The 24,549-nt window shown below is 39.6% G+C and overlaps 1 protein-coding gene across 1 annotated transcript in view; it reads left to right on the forward strand.

The window, feature by feature from the left end:
* The window catches only part of PTPRC (protein tyrosine phosphatase receptor type C), a 122,148-nt gene that overhangs the window by 15,271 nt on the left and 82,328 nt on the right, over window positions 1-24,549 (forward strand). The window contains exon 2 of the mRNA XM_065871958.1: window positions 21,330-21,528. Within this exon, the coding sequence (XP_065728030.1) occupies window positions 21,330-21,528 (199 nt within the window). The remainder of the gene's footprint in view (window positions 1-21,329; window positions 21,529-24,549) is intronic.

Genomic DNA, 24,549 nt, shown 5'->3' on the forward strand with positions numbered 1-24,549 from the left:
CAAAACAACAAAAAAAGTATATGTTCAAAGAATCCAAAATGACTTTTTTGTTATCCTTAATAAAATGCCTTCTTTTAAACTAAATTTTAAAATTTACATTTCTAAATAGGGGGTGGTTATAGAAAATGGATGAGAAAGCACTTCATAAAGTATAATGAAATGAAATCATAAGGGATTCTTACTTTAAGCATTTGGAAAACTATGGAGTACCAATTTCTGTTATTACTATTTTTATAAATTTATCTGTTTGGTGTTTTTCTTTGGCTGTGTTGGGTCTTCGTCACTGCATGTGGGCTCTCTCTCTATTTGTGGCGAGCGGGGGCCACTCCCTGCTGCGGTGGGCAGGTCTCTCATTGCGGTGGCCTTGCAGAGCATGGGCTCCAGGCACATGGGCCTCAGTAGTTGTGGCACGCGGGCTCAGTAGATGTGACTCGCAGGCTCTAGAATGCAGGCTCAGTAGTTGTGGCTCACGGGCCTGGCCGCTCCGCGGTATGTGGGATCCTCCTGGACCAAGGCTTGAACCTGTGTCCCCTGCATTGGCAGGTGGACTCCCAACAACTGTGCCACCAGAGAAGTCCCTGTTATTACTATTATCACTAGCTTCTCTTTTGTTTTTTCACTTTAAGAATTGAAATACAAGTTGAAATCTTTATTTAAAAAACAAGAAACTTTTGCATATTAATCTATAAATCAAAACACAGAAACATGAAATGTTCAGCCACTATCAATGTAGACTCCTATTTTGTAATTAAACTATTTTACAAACATCTGTATTTGCTAAAGAGCAATGGACTAAGAAAAGAAAAAAGTCAATGCAACCCACAAAACCATGGTTCTGTGGAATCTTTGCTCTGGTATCTGTTTTGTCAATTTATGAAAGAAAATGCTTATCATGGTTCTATTTTTTGCTAAAAGAGTAACCTTTATATTTTAAATCAAATGTTAATCAATTATTTACATAATGTTTCTGAAAAATAATTCATGTGCCTTTTATTTTAATTCACTCTTTATTCCATTCCATATTGAATGTAGAAAATATTACTACAATTCTTTTAAAACAAAAGTAAAACATAATTCATTTAAAAATCTATTTTGGGGCTTCCCTGGTGGCGCAGTGGTTGAGAGTCTGCCTGCCGATGCTGGGGACACGAGTTCGTGCCCTTGTCTGGGAAGATCCCACATGCCGCGGAGCGGCTGAGCCCATGAGCCACTGAGCCTGCGGGTCCGGAGCCTGTGCTCCGCAATGGGAGAGGCCACAACAGTGAGAGGCCCCACGTACCGCAAAAAAAAAAAAAAAAAAAAAAAAAAAAATCTATTTTGGCTTTCCTTGACCATGAATCTTCTCAGAAGTAACACTTCTTAAGGATATCAGATACCATAACCTGCCTTTCTTTCTAGGTCTCCATTTTATGGGCTGAACATCTGGATTTGATGGGCAGGAAAATATTTCCTTCCGCTGACTTTTCTAATAATCCTTTCTTATAGATACACATGCTTCATGTTTGTTAATAAAATTGACATGATTTTCATATCTACTGTTTTTAACACACAGTGAATTATGGAAGTTTCAGTGGCTTTTTAAAAATTAAATACATTCTAAATTCCTTATAAAAACAATATTAAGAACCTCTCTAAAAAGTATTAGGGCCACAGATGTTTTCCTTTATAGTGTTAATTGATTTAAGATCCATCAAAATGTTGTTAAAACATCCAGAGGTTAATGTGCTATAATGATGGCACATGGGTCAGATTAAAATTCTTTTCATGGAAAAAAAAAAAAAGAAAAAAGGAAAAGAAATGATAACTTATTTTCTTCTGATTAAAAAAATTAGCTAGTGGAATGAAACAGCAATCTGACATGTAAAATGTCTTTTGCTTTTTTTTTTATAATGAGAAGGGGTTTAAAATTAGGACTTAGGGGTTACATGGTACCCCCCAAATTTATACATACAGGTTACAGGTACTAGTTTTGTTTTTAGTGAATAGATGAGAACTATACATATTTTCATTTTTTTCCCCATGTCCTCTTTTACAATTTTAGCAATTAATCTACTGAACTTTTTAGTCTTCAAAATATAGTACATAACAAGTGACTTTGGTCCCTCTTTTGCACTAAACTTATGAGTATGAAAATTAAAATTTAAAGCACTGATTAATTTTTCTTGTCTACAATATTAAAATTACTGAAAACGAATTACAGATCCGTGAAGACTTTGGGGAATTTTTTTTTTTTTTTTTTTTTTTTTTTTGGCGGTACGCGGGCCTCTCACTGCTGTGGCCTCTCCCGTTGCGGAGCACAGGCTCCAGATGCGCAGGCTCAGCGGCCATGGCTCATGGGCCCAGCGGCTCCGCGGCATGTGGGATCTCCCCGGACCGGGACACGAACCCGTGTCCCCTGCATCTGCAGGCGGACTCTCAACCACTGCACCACCAGGGAAGCCCTGGGGAACTTTTATCTCAGGAAATATATCAATGGATTAAATTTGTCAAACAAATTCCATGAATTCAGTAAAAACATCTTGCTGCTTACATGGCTGCTTTTCTTTTCTTTTTATAAAAGTTTTTATGTGTCATGTATACAGTCAAAATACGTTAATATGTACACAGGATATAAAAGGACCAGAAAAACTTGTCTTCCTATTAAAATCATAGACAATGTGGTTACGTTTTATTCCTGAATTTTATTATACACTTCACTATTTACTGAAAGCCGAATATTGGTCAAGGCACTGTTTTGTTCTGTTTAAATCAGCAGCAATATTTCCTCCTTCTTTCTGGGTTAGGATTCCTAGAGAAGTTTAAAAAGAAAGAGAAAGGGAATTTGGAGACTATTATAATGTAAGGTGTTATTATTTATACAATAATAGAATGTTAGAGGAATAAAAAGACTTTAGAAATCATCTATTTTAACTCATCTATTTTTTAAAATAATTTTATTTATTTATTTGTTTTTATTTTTGGCTGTGCTGGGTCTTCGTTGCTGCATGCGGGCTTTCTCTAGTTGCAGCAAGCCGGGGCTACTCTTTGTTGTGGTGAGCGGGCTTCTCATTGCAGTGGCTTCTCTTGTTGTGGAGCGTGGGCTCTAGGTGTGCGGGCTTCAGTAGTTGTGGCTTGTGGGCTCAGCAGTTATGGCTCACAGGCTCTAGGTGTGCGGGCTTCAATAGTTGTGGCACGTGGGCTCAGTAGTTATGGCTCACGGGCTCTAGGTGTGCGGGCTTCAGTAGTTGTGGCACGTGGGCTCAGTAGTTATGGCTCACGGGCTCTAGGTGTGCGGGCTTCAGTAGTTGTGGCGTATGGGCTTAGCTGCTCCACAACATGTGGGCTCTTCCTGGACCAGGGCTCAAACCCGTGTCCCCTGCGTTGGCAGGAGGGTTCTTAACCACTGCACCACCAGGAAAGCCCATTAACTCATCTATTTTACGAGACAAAAAGCTGAAAGTCAAGAGTGTTCAGTGGCTTATCCTGTGTCACACCCAAAATGAGGGACCTTGGTCCAGAATTTGTCCTGTACACCACCAGGTACTTAGCCATTTGCCTGACAGAATGAAATGAGTATCAGATTAGATGTTTAGGGACAAGTTTTGAATCTTGACTCTGTCACCAATTCCTGTTGCCTAGACTCAGACTCTGATGTGTGGTGTTGGGTCAGTCACTTGATGTCCTCAGACCTCAGTTCCTGTTTTGGTGAAATGCACTTCTCCAGTCCCTCAGCCTGAGTATGATTGACATTCTGGGCTAGATAACTGGGCTGTCTTGTGCATTGTACCATGTTTAGCAGCATCCCTCGTCTTTACAAATCAGATGCAGTAGCACCCCTGACCCCCTTCTTCCCTTCCCCACAGTCATGACAACCAAAATGTCTTTAGGCATTGCCAAATGTCCCTCAAGGGCAAAATGGCCAGCCCTCACCACTTTCCTTGGGAACTAGTGGTTTAGTTGAAATCATTTCTTTAGGACTCCCCTAGCAGTACCACTGTACAATTCTGGACTACAGGGTTAACCCTTGGATGCTTCCAGGAAGGACCCACGAAGCAGGAAGTTTGTTGGATACTGTTTACAGTGACCAAAAGGGACATAGATTTTTTAGAAACTTAGAAGAACAGAAATATTCACAGGTGAGAATTTTATCACACCCATGAGATAGTAAATATTAGAAAGGTTTAAGAAGGCTTAGCAAAACAATATAAAAATGTATTCACTGTAAGTGGCATCTTTTTTTTTTTATGTAAGAATGATCTCTGTATTTACCAGTTGTCCCAAAGGTACAGCAACAATTCAGTCTTTATTTCATAGATTAATAGGGACCCACTTCAAATCATAGGTGTCCACAATGCATGTTCCTCTCTAAGACCATTTCAACTGTGTCGGACAGTTGTTTCTGATAAGATGTGCTAGAACAAACACTAAGTGTTTCATGGTGAAAAGGATCACAGACATATTTGCATCCTTTGCACGTGGAAGAAATAGTTACCCATTATCCTCAGTTTTTAAACTAAAAGATATTGTTGCTTTCCTTTCTCTCTCTCTCCTCCATCCTCAATTCTTTTTCCCACTGAATCCAGATAACTGCCAGTAGAATAGGAGAGCCTCATTCAGAGCAGAGCTACAGAAGGACCTCGGAAACTTGTTTAGCAATTGATGCAGCTCTGCTGCATGCCACAGAGTTACTGTGTTTGTCATGTGTTGCTACTAGTTCCCTAAGGAAGTTTACTGACTTAAGATTTTACAAGAAATGCACATCACAGAGGTGTGGAGGGCGGAGGTCAAGCTTGCAGGGAAAGTTTAGTTTCTATAGAGTGGGAGCTGAGAGCTCAAAATATGCTCTACCAGATGGAGACAAAAATGGAGGCATGTGCGATGAATTGGGAGATTGAGATTGACATGTATACATGATGTGTATAAAATGGATGATTAATAAGAACCTGCTGTAAAAATAAATAAATAAAATAAAATTAAAAAATTCAAACAAACAAAAAAATGGTGGCATGCGTCCTGTGAGTAAATTGTTAAAGTATGCAGACTTCTACCAGAGAGTAATAAGAGTGCACTAGACAAGGGGATTCAGTTAGAGAGGGAAAGCAAATTTTGTTTCAATTAGATCCATTTCTTGTGTTTATAGAACATTTAAAATACAGCATAGGATGGAATTAAGATCATCTTACACCAATAGGTGTAAATAGTATATAATGGTATATACAGTAGTCTATATGTATATGAATATCTGGAATAAAGATTTTGATTTATCTTTTTCCAGTCAAGTAAAGTTTGGGTTGATATCCAAAACTTCTGGTTATTAGAGCAGAGAAAATTACCTGGGTCTTTTCCCTAATCATAGTGTTGATAACTCTTGGAGAAAAGAAGCTTTTCTGATACTGAATACTCTCACCAGATTACTGGTGCTGTAGTATTTTTTTTTTTTTCATTAAAAAAATTCAACTTTTGTAAGTCATTCTGTTTTCTGTTTTTACTGGAGTCAAACAAGGAAGACTACTTCTCCCCAAGCTAAGATAAAGAATGTCAAGAATAAACTACTTTTCATTTTAAATAAAAATAGATTTATTACAGATAGTCACGTAAAATCCCAAACATACCTGAATGAGGTAGACTCAGTTTTATGGGTAAAAATCAATTGTCATTTAAAAAACAATAAACAGTGTTTTCATTTTTAACTCTCTTGCTGCCTCTGGGTTCTGACTGCTGAGTCCAGAAGCAGAAGTTGCAAAACATTGTGAGAAAAATTTTGCTCTATTTTTTTTCAATCTCCACCCAAATGGAAATACCAGAAGTCCATTTGGTACTTCTGGAGGAAAGTCCATTCTTACTAAATGCTCATTTCTGTGCTGTACCTTCACAGCAGGGCTTGGTCACCCCCTACCCATTCAAAATTGCTGCTCATGTATTAACATCCCACTCTCATCCTGAATGAATTCTTGCAGGTTTCTTGTTGCCACTGGCTTCTTCCATGCCCCCTAAAAATACACATTGGTTAGCATCTCTTCCATAATTATACAGAAGTAGTCTAATTATGTTTAGAAATACTCAATGAATGTGTTAAAGTAAACTGTATCCAAGTAACCAGCTCTGTGGCATAGCCCGTTTCTTTTTCACTTTTGTAGGGAAGAGGTTGGGTACATGTAGATTGCAGCCCTTTCACATCCCCACAGGGACATCCTCTGATCCCTGTGTCATGGGAATGCCCTTCCTTATTTACTTTTAATTTCTCCCTACAATACTATAAATCCCTCTCAGGAGGGACTTTTCCTTGTTTGCTTTGCATCCTCAGACACAAATGCTTTTGCATTAGAGAGCAGCCTTTCAACACATCCTTGTTGAATTCACAGGAAACAAACGAATGAATGAACCCTTAGAACTCTTTGAGCTACCTTGTTATCATGGGAATATTTTAGACTGTTTTGTATAGAGACACTGATACTGATGGCTGATATTCTGAGAGAAAAATGGCAAACCACTGAATTTGAGTCATATCTTATTGTGTTACTTCCTTATATCAGGAGGGGATGAAACAAGGCAGCATGCACTGTGAGTAACTGCACTCATGAAAGAAACGTGGTACATAAATGCTTTACGTCCTCGAGACAGAATGACAGGGATAGACTAGAATGTTCGCCATGACTTACCAGTCTCTAGTATATGAGAAAAGTATTTATTCCACGTGAAGTGGTACGTGTTGTAGAGCCTTTTGCTTGGTCTTTTACAGATGAAGGTAATGAGTTTTCTGTGCCTCTCACCCCCCAAAAGGTGGTTAGCACTTTGGTATTTATGACCCGAGACTACTAAATGAAACACATCTCTCTCTCTCTCTCTCACACACACACACACACACACACACACACACACACACACACACGACAAGTTGATGAAATGGCTCTTCTGTTCTGATGCTAGTTTCTGAAAAAATCATGATAATTCAGGTCCCCCACAAAGACTTCAGAGAAAGTGACACTGCTGTCTGGAAGCTTTTCATGATAATCAGAGAAGAAACCCAGTTCTCCCTTCCCTCTGGAGTAAAAGTCTCCAGAAGAAAAGGCATTTTTTAATGAGACTTGGGAATGTCAAGTTGAATAATTGACATGGTCCTACATTACAGAACCTTACAGTATGTGGCAAACATCTGCTCCAGCAAGCAACATTCTGCCTTTGCAGTGGTAAATGAGAAACACCATTTTCCTCTCAGACAAGATTTTACAAAATAACATTTCTTAAAAGTCTTAATGGTGAACTTAAAATTAAAGACCAAGTTATTTCTGGTGAACTTAAAATTAAGGACCAAGTGATTTCAAGTAAAATAAATACTTTTGGAGAATTGAGATTATATTTCCTTAAGGTTGGAAACTGCAGATGGACCCGTGGAAGCACCTGGTCCTAAGGTGGTGTCCACACAAGTCCTGGGTCTCTGAGGAACAGGTACCAGCGACCTCACACTTTGATGTCTGCCTCGTTCTCTTGCCTGTGTTCACTAGACACATACTATGTCACAGAAATCGTTTGCTTATTTCCTACAAAGACTCAACAAAGGTACTTATCACTCAGTGCCAGGGGACAGAGGACACAGCAGGGGTGGGAGGTGGCCTCTCCCCACGTGGAACTTCCTGTGTTTCCCCCCTGGAGATGCGGAAGTGACCGATGCTTACTCTGAGGCCACAGCACGTGCGGTCTGTCTCAGGAAAGGGACAGTGTGCGTTTAATGACCAAACCAATTTGGTCCTCAAGGATATTTGACTTACTTTTTCTGTGAAACTAGTTTATTAGTTTGCAGTCAAAGAAGAATGTTTTGGCAGTTTTTCTTTAAAATGCATATCATCATGCAGAAACCCTTGTCCTTAGATGTATGACCATTTCTTTAAGACAGAGTCCTTGACCTGGAATTTCTCTTTCAAAAACCAGGAATGGTTTAAGTCTCTCCATGTGTATGAACACATGGCTTTTCAGAAAGATTTTCTTGTGGAGGCTCTTCCTGGCAACGTATGTGAGTTTCCTGTCTTATATATTTGTCAGGGTTTACTTGCATCATTTTCAAACGTTTAATTGTGAAGGTGCAACTGGTGCTCCTTAAAATTTCTATTTTGCATTTAATTTGATTTTTACTGCGGTTTCTTTTTGCATTTGCTTATCATCATTTGCATTTCCTCTGTGAGCTGCATTCTCCTGCTTTGCACACCTATCTTTGGTGCAGCTGTGTTTACATTTTGATATCAAGTTGTACGGAAGGGGAGAGAACTATATATACATTCCCAGTTGATACAAATGTTAGAACCAGGACAGTGAGTTGAGATTGCCAGGTTATCAGCTGTGACATATCCTAGAAGAGGAATCATATGTGCTTCGATCAATTTTCATCTTTGAAGGACTCTTGACGATTAGTTTCTGGAATGTTCAGGGGAGACTTGTGAGGCCATCAGGGAAACCAGCCTTTATCCTCCCAGGAGGAGGTCCCCTAGGAAATGTCGGTGACTTGGGTGGTGAGCCCAGAGCCTCATGACCCTCCTCTCAGAGAACCTATCAGGGGCACAGCAATTCAAAGTGCACTGTTCCTTGCCCGGGGGGACTCTTCGCTTTTTGCTTCACCCCAAACTTCCACCCATAACCACATGCCTATCTGCCCACTCTCCCAGAAGCTTCACGAGAACAATATCTGAGTAAACTCCCTTTTGTTTCCTTTTGCAAGGGAATTGCACAATCTGAGTCGAAAGAAATCTTAGAGGCCATTAACGTCAATGCCTGTATCTCTTTTAGCACATACCCTCCGTGTTTGAATAGTTTCTAAAGACTGTTACTGTAAAAGAAAAGCTTAGTTTCGTGGTGAAATTGGTGGTTTCAAAGCCTCTCCATGATGGCTGAAGCTCATGGACCTCAAACATTTTAGTCCCAATATGCCTTCTTCAACGTTCTTTAAAATAAACTCCTTTCTTCAGCATCGTTATGGACCCTGAAGAGTTTTTCTTTATGTGGGTCATATCTCTATCTACCATAGTGAAAATTAAAACTGAGACTTTAAAATATTTATTATTAATTTAATAATAAGCATAAACCCAATATATGTTCATATAAATAGCATTTTTTCATGAAAAAATAGCCACATATTACAAAACAAAGATTTAGTAAGAATAGTGCACTGTTTTACATTTTTACAAATTTCTTGAATGTCTGTCTTAGTAGAAATACTTGGATTTTCATATTTGCTTTTCCATTTTAATAGCTGCAGTATCATATGGTATGTAGCCTCTGGAAACATCTATTTTCTACTAATGATAGAGAAAAAAAGGCAAAAAATAGCTTAGTATCATTGTGACAATAGTTTTGACCTTGAAGACACTTGGAAAGATTCTTGGTGACCCCTTGAGGTTCTAGAATACACTTGGAGAACCACTGACTAAACCAACTGGATACAATTCTTTTTCTTATATCAGCATAAAATAGGACGATACCTTCTTCCACATAATAGTATTTCAAGTATTTGAATGTATTTCTTGTAGCCTCACCGACACTATTTAACCTTAGGAAAAAATATCCTACATTTTCTTAAGTTTTCTATATTTGGCATGCTATATTTCACCCCCCATCACCATACCATCGGGTTAATCTCTTCTGAATATTTCAGGATTTCAATTCCATTCTCAATGTGTGGTATCCTGGGCTGGACCCAGCTCTTCAGGTACCTAGTACCTTGACTCAGCAAACGTATGTCTTAAAAAGGATGGCTGTTGAGAAGCGACCATGTCCAACTGATAGACCAACTTTTCATATTAAACACCGGTAATCTCAGAGCCCACCTAACTGGGTTCAGGTGATACATTTCTTCCACGCTGTATTGGTTATTTGAATAATACCGTCAATAGGAATAATCCTTAAAATTACTGACAGTATTCAGCACTTGAAATGTGCTGGGTGCTATGTTTAATGCATACATTCATTCTCTCACCTAATTCTTAGGATCTTATCCTCATTTTATAGATAAAGAATGTGAAGCATAGAGAAACTGGGTAAGTTGTTTGAGGTTACATGGCTAATAGGAAGCAGAGCTAAGATGTGATCCCAAATCGTTTGATTCCATTTTGACTTGGAATTTTCTGGGAGCTGTGTGTTTCAATAAATATATAAAAATGTAAACATAAGTCTGTATTTGTATAAGCGTACATATCAATATATATTTTAGACTGAAATGTCACAGGTAGGAGTGGCTTATTTGGTAGCAATGAGTGAAATGGAAAAGGACAGAGAGAGAGAGAGAGAGAGAGAGAAGAAAGGAAAAAGTAATTATGAAGATTAAAGAATCGTCCTCTCCTTGTTCTGGAGACTCCTGCTTTAAATCCACTCAGTGACTTTCCACCACACTGACAAATGTCACTCTTTCCTTTTCTAGGACAGCCTTACAGAGGCTACAGATATTCAGCTACTTGACAGTTACATTTCTTTTAACATGCCTGCCTGTGTTTTCATAGGAATTATGAAAATTACTGTTTCTCCTTTAGCTCAGAGGACTTCATTTCAAGCCCTTGTTCGGGACTAAGCGTCCCCTTTATGCAGTTGCTGTAACAATGCCATACGCATCCCCTGCCCAGATGTGGGAGGGAGGGGCTGAACTGCCAAGGTCCCCAGCCAGGGCGTGAACCACCTGCCACAGGAGAAAGCGAGCAGCTGTGTCCTACTTCCCAGCTCTCTGCGCGGGGAAGGCCCCAGCCTCCTGAGTCTGTGACCACACTGCTGGGGAACAGCACAACTGCCCCACAGGCAGGGTGCCCCTGATCATGACTCCTTCCGTGTAATTCTGCGTTCCTCAGACCTGAGCCCTGCTGGGTACTCCTACTCCCCTCGACACCTTGCTGAATTTCATTCTTTTCAGTCCATTTACGGAGCCAAAAGCTGGTAGTGTTCACAATTTGAATAATAATGGTCTTGAACTTTTTATCTTTCTTTTAAAAAAAAAAAAGAGCATTCCGAAGAGTGCCTGAAGCTATATGGTTCCTTTATCTAATTAAATAAGCTGAAACCCCTGGTAAAGTGTAAAAGGGCCCAGGTGGGTTTGTAGAAGTAGAAGGAAAAAATCCTGAGTCTTAATAAGTGGAGACACTGGCGAGCTTCTGGAAGCAGTTAAAAGAGGCTTCAGTTAGAAGTTGGTCCAACGGATGACGCCCTGACCAGGCCACTGCAGACCTGCAGCCTCCCTCTGCATCCAGCACTGACCTGGTGGCCTTGAAAAATACTATCAGTTACAAGGTAGCTTTGAGGTTGGTTAAGATCGAGGACTTGAATAACACAGACTTCTTGGATTTAAATCGCAGCCCTTTCACGTACTGAATTTTCTTTGGGAAAGTTGCTTAACTTCTCTGTGCCTCGGTTTACTCATCTGTAAATGGTGAGATTTTGAGCATCTACCTCCCAGGTACTAAAGAATAAATGACTGGCACAGAGAAATCATTGAATATGTGTTAGTGTTCATTATTATCATTGCTATGCTATTATTCCTTTATGCCTGACATCACGTTACCTGCCTATGAGCAGAGTAGAACACAAACCAAAAAGCTTTTCTCTATTAATAATAGCAATAAACACTTTCAATGCTTCAGAACTATACATTTTTCTCCCATATGCCTTTAGGTCATCTAAGGAGTAGTACATCAAATAGCAAGAATATACGGGGGTGAACAGGAAGGGAAATAAAATTATTTAAGGCGGTGTTACTCTAATTACTCTATATCCATATAAGCTTATATGTTCTAAGAAAATTGGTCTGTGGATAATTGAGGTGAGAGTGGCTTTTTATTGTTTCCTTCAGTGTCTGTGGCTGGCTGTGAGAAATAAGGAACAGACCATCTTCCCACATCTGAAAGGGAACTGTACAAAAATGGGAAAATATTTGCTCAGAATGGTTTTTGCTGTGAATTCTGCTGTAAGTGTGAAGGGCTTTAGTGACAAATTAAACTATTTGGTTGGCAAGAAGAAATCTAAAGATGCTCTGTGCATAGGAAAACCAAGTCCTGACCTATCTTTCTGAGAACAGGTTTCAAAGGACAGGATATTTTCCATACCCTTCGGACTATCTCCTTGGGGCCCAATGTAGAAACTGTTTCCCTGTAGAAAACTAGAAGACAGGGGTTTTTTTTTTGGTCAACTCATAATTTTTAATAGTCATGTTACTTGATGACAAGGTCAAGTAGAGGGACCCTTAATCATATTTAGTGAATGCTTTCTGGAAATTTGGAAAATTCCAATTTAGATATGCTAAGCGCTGCTCTGATGTTTATTTCCACTCATGTGTATGAAGCTGGCTGGAAAAGAAGACAAAATCTCCCTGAGGCTACTTAGGACCCTGGGAAGCACCACGTTGCAAGTTGAGGACCTGGTTTTCCACTGCCCTGGGCCGCCTCCTTTTAATCTCTATAGATTCTAACACCGGAAGAAGTGCTTGGACAGCTATTTTCTTTCGCCTTTGTGATACTCAGTATCAACAGTGGTCAAAGGTTAGAAGAGAAAGAAGAATGCTATTTTTATCCTTTGAAGGCTAATGTTCTGGGGGTCTCTGAAGAAAAATTCAGGTCTTCCAATTTGGAGATTGTCTTGAATCTGAATGGGTTTGGAGCCAGTACAAGGGGAGCAATTTTGGAACCTTCCTGCAGCCTTGTCTAACAGTTTAATGGATCATTTCAATATCAGAGTTTGTAAGGGAGTACATTTTATTATTTTTTACAATTTTGATGGGCGTGTGTTGACATCAAAATGGGCCCAAGAAATCAAGTTAGGCAAAAGGGCAGTGGAGTAAGCTGGAAGCAAAGCCAGTGAAGCAGCAAATGGGTCCGCCCCCAGGACATGTGATGCTCTCATCCCGCTCTCCCGACACACTTATGTGTTCCTCTTTCTTGGTGCCTTACCATCTGACTGGTAAACACAACAGAAACATTCAACTATGTTCCATATGGTGCACGGCAAGAAATACCTCAGGGCAGACCAAGGAGCCTCTTTGGTAGAGTGTTGAAGTGTTGGCAAAAAGATTCTGATTGGCGCATTCAGAATAAAAAGAGAATGTGGAGGAATGTGAGCGAATCTCTTCCTGGTCCTGGAAAGACAGCCCAGTGCACGCATGATTCATACTGTCATTAGTGTATCTTGACCTACAAAATGCAGCTCACTGTCTTTTAATTCATTCAGATATTCACATTTACAGATGTAGGGAGAGTTGTGGACATCTACTCACAGAGTTTGAACGGTAGAAGTGGGCAAACGTGTGTCTGGAATAGTGTGTTTTTTTCACACTATTTTCACTTCGCTCATGGAAGAGAGAGAGATGGGAATGAGGGTGAGATTCCTTTGGTGATCATAGTGGCCCCTATACAGATTCTTTGGATTTAATAGATTTTTTTTTTTTTCTGGGCCAAAAAGTTTTAGAAACTATTGGTGAGACTGATCTGTCTTAGAAAGAAAAAGGAATAATTAAAGCATTTACTAACCATGACTAGATGCCGAAGTAAATGTAAAATTGAAAGTTCTGATATGTATCGGTCAGCTTTGTATTCGGCTAGCAAACAAAATAAAATATTTCCTGATGGTTCAAATATAGAAGAGCTATACAACTAGAGACCTAGAGTAATTTAATCCATGACCAGCACAGAGGCATCGGGATGGCTTAAGCAACTAACCTCTTGCGTCTAGTCTACCATTCTATTTTGTAGGCTTTTGTCCTCATGCTTTGCCATCTCACATCTCCTGATGGCTGCTCTGCATCCACACTTTTCATCTGCATTCCAGGCAGTAAGAAAGGGAAGGACAAAGTGGCAGGAGGTTTTGGGTAGTGAGCTTTGGCCTTTTGTTTCAGAGATGGAAACCTTTCCCAGAGACTTTGTCTACGCTTCTTGGCCAGAAAAACATCTCATGGCACCCACTGCAATATGGGGTGGGGAGAGGGCACCAAGAAATAAGATATTTTTGCTTTCCAGCCTCTATTGTAGCCTTACACCAGGAAGAATGGGGGTGGGAAGAGCTTCTGAGGACATATTGTGTCTGCTCGTTGCCAGAGCTGGTACTCATTTCCTATGACTGAATCTATCAAATAAGGCCATTTTATCTGACAAGCTTCCCCATGTGCAAAGATCAAAGAAAAATAGTGAGCTGGCCTCGGATGGGAATAATAATTCCCAGATGAATCTGGGAAGCCAAGATTTTGGCTTAGTTTCTTTACTGATGGGCACCGAAGGGCGCTCATCCAGGTGTGGGTCACTTGGGTCATTCTAGGTGTGGTATCGCGTCCTTATTATTGACAGAGCAATGGGCTCAACACTGGGCAGAACCCAGAAAAGAAAAAGGCGTGATCTTTGCCTCCAAAACATGTTTCCTCTATTTGTGGGACAGGACGCATACCGGCAGTTCACAAGGTGCCATAGAAATATGCAAACCAGATATCACTACAAGCTAGGATGTCCGCAGAAATACTCAAGTAGTTGATAGAATTTAAATCCTAAGATATGGACAAGTAGTCGCTGTGTCACAGGCATTCTGGGCAGTACACAGTGTGGGAAAATAAGGTCATAAAAATAAACACAGGCAGAGTGAGGGAGTGTTAGAAAATTACTCGGGGATTTAGCAGGTAGCTAACCCCAAATGCAGAAGTCAAAGTTAAAATGTGTGGTCATAACAGTGGAACAGTGACTGTAGGAGGGGTCAGTGTGGCCTCACAGAAAGAGACATAACACGGAGAGCAGAAATGGTGAGAATTAGCCATAGGTCTAGGTGGGGGAAGCACATTCCACATACTCAGATCAAAGGTGAGCATACGGTGTGACACGTTTTACGTAAACAGAGGCACAGAGTGACATGGTAGCAACAAGTAGTGTTAGCTAAGGTAGGGTTTCAAAGACCGGATGGGAGTCAGGGGAGGGCACGGCACACAAAGAAATAGGCACATTCAGACATCAGAGGTACGAACCTGCATACAAACGGAGGGCTTTAATTTTGCCAAGCACCTTCCATACAGCTACTAAGAATGGACAGTGTTAGGAGAAGGAAGCAAGACTCTTCCTTGCATTTGGCAAGTAAATGCCAAATGAGCATAACTATTCCAATTGCATGGTTTGGAGGAAAGACCACTGATCAAGGTTAAGGTTAAGGTGAGAACGGGTGATAAGTCATTAGTAGGTTCTGTATCAGGAAAGATGATTTAAAAGAGAAGAGGGAAATATGGCAGTAGCTAAAATGTGTCCCAGGAAAAATCAAAGATCTTTTCAGATTAGGTGAAAAACGCACATGAGAGCAAAGATAAAGGAGCAGAGAAGACTGAGTGTACCTTCTAGAGATAAACATGGGGTCACAGAGATTTCAGACTCCGAAACGTGTAGGGAGATGTTTTAGCCTTTCAGAATTGGGGAATCCACTTCTCCCTATGGAAGAATTAGAGCCCTTTGGTGAACAGATATATATTTAAGGGAGATTAAAAGAGTCTAACAAAGACCTGCCATCCATCCCTATAGCAAGACCACTGAGGGCTATGATACTTTTAGCTAGAAGGTATTTTCATATGTACAGTAGGTGACATGGGACATATAGACTGAAACACGGAATTGAGGCTCTTTGGTCCCTGTTGGCCTACAGAAGAAACCATTTTATGTGATTCAGCCTCATGGCAATCTCTTCAAAGGAGTGACTTTTGTGCAAATAACATGGTTGAAATGGTACCCACAGCTAACACATTGGGTCAGAATTACAAAGAAGTAGCTACATTGTTACATACTAACCACAAAAAATGAACACATTTTCAGAATTCAAATCGTGGTCGATGTGAGAGTGTGTTTGGAAATGACTAATTCTTAGCGTTCTTTTCTCCTGCACATGCTTTTCCGGGACTCGCAGCCCCCTACCCGGTCACCCAACATTCTCCTTGGATGCCCTCTGGCCTCCCTGCTCACGCTGTGCAGGCCTCCCTCCTGCTTCATCCACAAAACAAGATCTATTTTTTTTTTTTTTTTTTTTTTTTGCCAAACCACTCGGCTTGTGGGTTCTTAGTTCCCTGACCAAGGATTGAACCCTGGCCCCTGGCAGTTAAAGCCCCAAGTCCTGACCACTGGACCGCCAGGGAATTCCCACAAGATTTTTTTTAAACCTTGAGAATCCTCATTCTTTACCTCCACTGGTCTTTAATATTTACATTTAGCCCCTTGTTAATGAATGACTGTGTGTAGCAGATGAGAATTATGTTTGCTTGTGGGTTTGTGTGTGTTTATGGAGAAAAGGATAGCATATTTGTGTCTGACACTAACTAGAAACTATTCTATGCTTAGAAAAAATATTAACTCATTTGTTTCACTAAGAAAGCATCTGATGGCTTAGAAAGTCTACGAATAAGCTTCATTTGTGCAGGGAGTTGAAAGATAATTGATTTATTTGATCAAGAGTTTTTCAAGTTATAAAGCCTGAGATGTAAGTTGACTTGTTTCTTTGGAAAGAGATGAAAGAATTAGATTTAAAAGTTAAGTATTTCTTTTAAAATATTTTCCCTTATTTTTCAAGTTTTCACATTATTTCCATGCCATGTTTTAACCTTTGCTAAGCACCCCACTGCTGAATCCTTCAGATACAGATTACTTGGCTTGTGTATTCTGTTAGAAGCAGAGCCAGGGTGTAATCCAGAACCTGTGCCACTCACACCAGCATCCCTCCCCTTCCCCCCAAGAAAATGTAAAACCTGTTTCTCCTACAAAGAAACAACTGGGAAAGTTTTACAAATCAGGTTTTATTTTAACTGAATTAATAGCCTGGTCTTTGAGCTGTTAAGTCTAGTGAATGACAGAGTCATTTTTTCTAAACCACACACTCTTCTTCTCCACTTTTCTTCACGCCCTCATCCTCCTGAAAATTGCATTTGTAAAGGAATGGATTTGATGGGCTATTTCTTTGGCATCGCTCGAAGGACCTAAGTGAAGAAAAGCTAATATATGATCCCCTTTTATTTTTTCTATTGTGAGCATCTTAATTCAGAACTGTAAGGACACATGCTATTTTTTTTTCATGTTAAATGAAACCTAAAAGTACTCTTAGCTTCTGCTTTGAATTCATTTTTATACTTATCTCAGGAGTTTTGTTAGCGATCTACACATTTTGTAAATTAGGTCACAAGTGAAATACATCCCTGGCGTAGCTTGGCGAGGGCCCATATGACAGATTTAGCCTTAAATACTGAATATAAATGTTACTATTGTTGATTTGCCTTATCCTTCTTAAGGAAAGACACTGAAAGCCAAAATTCATGATAACTCTTTTATAATAGCTGATTAATGTTATACAACCCTATTAAGTATAAAAATTATATTCAACTTCCTAAATATGAAAACTGCTCAGCTTGGGGTTTAAAGACTGGTAATAAAAGGAAACACCATTGAAGAAATACACAGAAAAAAGAACACGAGATAGCTTTGGACACATTCACTACTTAAATTTATAAACAAAAGTTTAAAAGCTTAAAAAACTTCCTAATGGATTTAGTGCATAATATAATCCCAGAAATATTTACATTACATTTTAAAAATCTTTCTTTGATAGGCTACAAAACAATTTGCGACTGTGATCATCAAAACACACTTTTGGGAGAAGCGCTGTAATTGTGATGTCAGTACAATTAACAAATAAATACCCTCTCTCCACTCTGCATCGCTAAGTCATTCTTCTTCAGCTCTGTCTTCTCTTTCACAGACTTTGTAAAGATTTTTTCCAGCCTCACAGTTTACACCCTCACTTCCCATTCACCGACCCGCCTACGACTTTCTGGCTGTTTCTCCTCCAATGCCCCTGAAACTACTTGTATTCACACACCAGCATCACCGCCCATGTCCCAGTTTCTAAGAAATTAAATCCCATGGACCAAGCTTGAGGATTTATTTTACTCCAGCTCTCCCAGACGTTTGACTTTACTGACAACCTTCTTTTTGAAACTCTTTCCTCTCCTAGTTTCCATGGAACATGAAACCACCTTCCCTAGGCTTTCCTATCTATCTCAGTCTTCTGGCTTCTCTTTCTCTGCTGGCTCCTTAGATGCTGGTGTTGGTATCTTTCTGGGAGCGATCACTCACTCCCATGGCTTAGTTTGTGCTCTGTAAGGTGGCGGGTTCTACGTCTGTATCTGCAGCTTGGCTGTCTTCTCTGCTTTAAAGACCCGCTTGTCCAACTCTGCACCAGAAGCTTCCAACCCATATCCCAGGCGTCTCAGACACAGCCTTACTGAAACTTAACTCAAAATCTTCCACTAACCTACTCTGCTCTTGTATTCCCTGTACCAGTGAATTCTATCAGCTTTCACGCAGTTCGTGTCTAGGGCAGAAACTTAGAACCTATTCTGAATTTCTCCATTTCCCTTACTCGGCATTCAGTTATAAAATATTCCTAAGTCTACAGTCTTTATATCTCTTGGAATATTCACTCCTGTCCACTTCCATTGCCACAGCTTTGATGCAGCCTACAGTAGAACCACCTGAGACTGTAATCGCCTACACCTCTGTGTTTTTCTTGCAAATGAGAGCTTCCTTTTTGAAAAGAAATTGATTTTGTATTTATGTAATTATTCAGCTATTTATGCCTTTCCACGAGACTTAAAGTTCAGTTAGACCTTGCTGATTCCACGTGACCTAAACTTAGGGCCTGATTGGTCAGGGTGAATGATGGTGACCATTTTCCCTCTGACAGGGGTGAAATTTAGACCAATGAAACATAAAAAGGGTTTGGGGATACTTTGTCCTCAGTCTTAAAAAGAAACAAAGGGAAGACAAGGCCCCTTTCCTGTCTCTGGTTGATATTTTATGAGAAGGTGACACAGTCATTTTGAGAACTTGAGGGCAGTGAGGCCCAGACCCTGTGAATGTCAGAGAGAAAATATGGAAGGAACCTGGGCTCTGATACCATTGCTAAACCACTGAATTAACCCTTTTCTGGAAAAAAATGAATTCCTTAGTGTTTATTCTGTTTGAGGGTTTTTGCTGTTGCTAGTTGCAGCTGAAAGTATTTTCACAGCATTTTAAAGCATTTCGCAGGCTCCTAACCCATGTCCTCATTTTGCATCCCTAAACTCTACTCCGAATGCCACACGGGGATCACTCACCAGCTGAAAGCTTGACAGTGGTTATTGTTGCCTGAAGATAAGAGTATACAGTAGGAGGTCCTTCCACCAGCAGAGCAGTTTCCCTTCCAGAAACATTTCTAGCCCTTTCTACCTTACCTCTTGCTTTCACTTTCTGAAATGTACTAGGTTCTCCACTCAGGGCCACACTGTTCTGTTCTCTGAAAGACTTGTCTTCCCTTCCTGCACAACTCCAACGTGTCCTCCTCAACTCAGACATTGCTTTTTCCTGGGCATCTTCCATGATTACCCCAAGATTGTCTTAGGCACTCTCTGTTTTCATGGCCACTGTGCTTGGTTCCACTAAGGCACTTAGCACGTTGCCATGTGGTTATAGCCCAATGTTTAAAAGAATTGACTTTGAGCCCTGACGTCTGCATCCGAATCCCGTAGTCCTGGTCAAGTCGTTTAATGTACCTTATTGTGGTTTCTTTATCTCTAAAATCAGGATAATAATTATACACACTCCATATGATTACAATGATCGAGGAAGCTAATGTACATGGTACATTTTACACAGATATTGGAGATAGTCTATTATAGTGCTGGATATATGATAAGGGCTGTGCACATGTTAGTGTTATTAGGACTGTATTATTATGACTGCATCTCTGTTAGGCTGTAAGTTGCTTGAGGTCAAGGACTGTGTATGCTTAGCATCAGACATGGCCTCTTATACACAATAGGGATTTGAAAATATTTATTGAGTGAATAAAGAGTGAAGTGTTTGTTTTTAATAAACAAAAAGACACCATTTGGGCTGTTTCCTTTACAGAGGCAAAGTCCCACTCTGTCACCCTCAGTTTGTTATTTTGAAAAATGAAAGAGTTAACTTTTATCATTCCTCCAGTGATATTAAGGAATACAGTCTCTTGTGGAAAATTAACAAAGTATGATGAAAGACTACCGAAGAATATACTCTAAGAGTGAAATAGAATTTCCCCAGGAATAAGCCTTTTGTTTTATATATATATGTATATATATATATATATACACACACACATACACACACATATATATATATGTATTTATATGTTACTTATGTTACTTTGCTGGTATTTTTTAAAAAGCAAAGCCAAATTTAAGAATTTTACAGTCAGGAGATGTTCATAATGTATTTTTCTCCAAATTTTGCTTTAATTAAATGATTAAAATCATTTAACTAAATTTCATACTATGGATGAATTATATAAACATATGGGGGCTAAAAACCCTAAAAAATAATCTTCTTTCATTGATTAGTAGGCTTTTGTCTATTCATTTGGTATACGGTAAAGTAGCAATCAAAAACTTTTATGAAAAAAATTATATTTACACATTTTCAACTAAATTCCGATTTATCTCCTTAAACCAAAGACATTTATTTCCCTGCATTTGCTTATTCCTTACATGCAGTAGAAATGACACTAACTCTTTGGCCTAAAGACCATATCCTCTTTTTATGGGCATCTGAAGCAGTAGCTAAAACTCAGCATCACTTCCATTAGGTGATGGATGCTGTGTCCACATCTATAAAAAGTTACGTTTTCAGTAAAGACATTTAGGAATAAACTCACAAGTAGTGAGTAGGGGTTTTATATATCAGTTTCTTGTGGGCTCCCCTGGGACACGGGTTCGTGCCCCGGTCCGGGAGGATCCCACATGCCGCGGAGCGGCTGGGCCCGTGAGCCGTGGCCACTGAGCCTGCGCGTCCGGAGCCTGTGCTCCGCAACGGGAGAGACCACAACAGTGAGAGGCCCGCGTACCAAAAAAAAAAAAAAAGTTTCATGTATTAAGTAGATGATTAGGTAAGCTTTATTGTATCTTTCAATCCTGAAATTTTATGATTCCTTAAACAGAGCACAGTGTCCAACGTGGTCTTTTTACTAGTGGCTGTTTACAGCATCTGTATTATAACTGCATGAAGACCGGGGCCATGACAGCAAACATTTACAAGGTGTGCTAGGAAAGCGCCTCCAATTTCAAAATAATTCTATTTCAGAGTGAAAAAAAAGCTGCTTCATCTTTCTCAGAAGTATAAAAATAAAACTTAAAAAAAATAACCTTTAATTGGGGAATAGTTTTAGATTCACAGAAAAGTTGCAAAGAGAGTTCTCATTTACTTTTCACTCAGCTTCCTCTAATTTTAGCATGTTACATAACCACGGTCCATTTGTCAAAACTGAGAAATAGTCATTTGGATTTCACCAATTTTTCCACCAATGTCCTTTTTCTGCTGCAGTGTCTAATCCAGAATACCACACTGATTACGCGTTATGCCTCTTTAGTCTCCTTGGATCTGTGACAGTTATTAAGTCTTTCCTTGTTTTTCATGATCTGGAAATTTTTGAAGAGTTACTGGTCAGATGTTTTGTAGAACGGCTTCGAATCGGGGTTTGTCTGATGGACCAGTTGAGTTGTGACGTAGATGCTAATCATAAGTAATTTTCAAGATAATTTTATTATTAAAACTGACTTCATTTAGGACTAATTTACAATAGTATCGCTCAGCGTATGCGATTTCATTCTCACAGTGATGCTGAAGCCTGGGGTTCTGTGACTCCCAATGACATATTTTCTACTCTGCAGCTAGACTGTTAACACAGGGCTCTGTCCTCATCTACGTGGCGTTGGCCTCCCCTCTGCAAAATTCATACAGTACCTACATCACAGATCCCCTTACACAAATATTAATGAATACAGATTTCCTCATAGAAACTTCCAACCGGTATTTGCTGTAGCCTTTCTACAGGTTGTTTCCTACCTCAAATTTGCATCCCTGGCAATGAAAACAGCTACCTATTATTCGGAATGTTTACTATGAATCTGAGGCTTTACATATCCCTAATCTTCACCACACCACTGCCAGATAAGTCTTACCCACCCAGTTTTTAGATAAGAAGGCAAAGCTCACTCCCAGGACCTAAATCAAGGGGTGCGAGGCAGAGCCTCTGAGTCCCCTGCCCTGTTACCCTGGACCGCAGGAGCACGCATTTTGTCTGCGTGGCCGTCCGGTCCACGATAATTCTATTATGCCTCCTGCCTAGCCCCCCACAGGACATATATTAAAGAAATAGTGACCTTGAAGAGATACTGCTTGGGAGAGAACTAGTGGAGCAGCGAGAGAGGGAAATGATCCGTATCAGTCAGAGACTGAGTAGAGAGTGTCAGGATGCTACATAAAGGGAGGACTAGGTAACTAAGCACCTCAGGGTCAGACTAGCAGGGTGAGGGCTTAATTGACATTAACTACTGTCATCATCATCACTAGTATTATCCCTGCTGCCATTTCTACCATTGGAGGGAAGCTCCAAGTGATTTCAAGTATTTTCTCATTTTCCTAATTCTTCATTTTATGTTCTTCATTTTTAAAAGATGTGGCTATGTGTTCTAAGATACTCAATGGGTCCACTGTTCTGATTTATTATAAATATATCAGCACATTATTTAAGCATCCACAAGTTTAGGGTGTTGTATGATGTGATCCTTACCTTCTGAAAACATAGCTGCTGTGTTCCTTTTTATATTTTTTCAATCTTTGTCTCAAAACCAATTAGCAGAAAATATAGAGATTAAATGTAGTTTTAAATAAATTTCTCTCAGACACACACGATTAATTTTCTAATTATAAATATAATGGATTCATGATAACAATATAGACACAGAAATGTGTGAATTAGATGGATAATAATGTAAATAGTTGATAATACTTAATAGTTGACGTAATGAGGCATATGCTTCTAGACTCCTTTCCCCATGCATACACCAAAGTGACTGTATTTAATTTACCCCAAATTTTAATTGTACCATATGCTGCAAAACCACACTATCAGAATTCCCACTCCATTTTTGGAGACTCTGCAGTGCCCCATTAGTTTGCATAATTCCATAAAATAATGTATTAACAGTCATATAGCATGTGAATTTCACCTAACTGTTTCTCTAATCTGAATGCCTGATTTCAGTTATAACAATTTTTTTCCAGTCATCCCTGGAAAACTTTAAATATTTCTCAATTCTACTCACTTTAAGGACAGTAGTTTTTGACATGGAATTAATTTTTGTGAGAAACAGACATCTAAGTTTTAAAGAAAATGTAATTTTGTTGAGGTAGGCGAGAGGCTGTGAAAGAAGTATTTATTAGAGGGGAAAAAAAAGCCCAGCACTTTCTCACTACATGTGCCTCAAATTTACCTTTATCTCATTCACGTTTAACTTTCATTCTTTAAAAAGGTATATGACATTGATAATAACTCATTAGCCATAAGAATCTACCTAATTTTGGCTTCACCTTCCTTCTCACTAGGATCAACTGGAATAGATTCTCATAAAGAGACAAAATGATGTAAAAAAAAATGACAATAAATCTATGAGCTCCTCATGAGATTTCCCATAAGAATGATCTCAGCCCAAGTATGCTTTTGGTTCTATGATATTAACTGATATATTGAGCCAAGATCTGGATTTCCTTTGTCATAGATCAGGCATAAAAATTATTTTTCTATCTCTGTAGATTAGGTATGTCATGAAAATATGTTAATGAATTAATAATTCAAAACTCACGTGGTCTGTTTTCCCTGGACAGTTTTATCACTACAAAAGGAAGGCAGGCATCCCTATCCGATTTGATTTTATTTTATATATATATATATATATACATATATGTATTTATACACGTATATTTTTTGGCCGTGCAGCTTGCGGGATCTTAGTTCCCTGACCAGGGATCGAACCCGTGCCCCGTGGAGTGGAAGTGTGGAGTGTTAACCACTGGACCACCAGGGAAGTCCCCAGGCATCCCTACCCTTAATGCCCCGCCAGTGGCTACATTCCTGGTTCTAAAGTGGGTGGGTTAATTTCTGTTGTTGCTGCAGAATTCACTGAAAAGCGTCACTAAAACATATGAGGAACACGATTCCAGAACTTGGCCACTGACGAGAATATCATTCCTGCTTCAGAATTGAGGACTACCCCTCAAACTTGAGGTTAGGGATGCTCTGTGAGATTAAAATTGCGCCTCAGTGTGAAAAGTAAGTAAAAGACATGGTTACAACGAGAAACAGACCAGTAACAAGTCATGTTATTCAGGCCGCTGCACATCCACCCTCCAATGTTGTAATCGTCGTCGCTGTGTTTTTTAACAACTTGATCCAGTCCAAGCAGTTTCAGTTCAATACGTGGAGAGTTGACGTGCTGTCTGGGCACCCAGGCTGGCACTGCACATGTCAAAGACTCAGGCCTAAGGAAGCCATGCCCTGAGGTTTTAAAAGGGTGACAATTTTAGCATAGCTTGGACCTAAGCCTACGGTGTTCTTTTGACTTTGGGGAATGCCTCAGCCCGTCGGTAAGGAGAAACAGTGAGCTGAATGTGAGTCTGGAAAGAGGCCATGCCTGTCCATTCTTTTGTACGATTGTCAAACTTAAGATCTGTGTCAGTGAGTGAGGGGTTCTGGAGTCATGTT

Source organism: Phocoena phocoena, chromosome 1 (assembly GCF_963924675.1).
Source record: "Phocoena phocoena chromosome 1, mPhoPho1.1, whole genome shotgun sequence".
Taxonomy (NCBI): domain Eukaryota; kingdom Metazoa; phylum Chordata; class Mammalia; order Artiodactyla; family Phocoenidae; genus Phocoena; species Phocoena phocoena.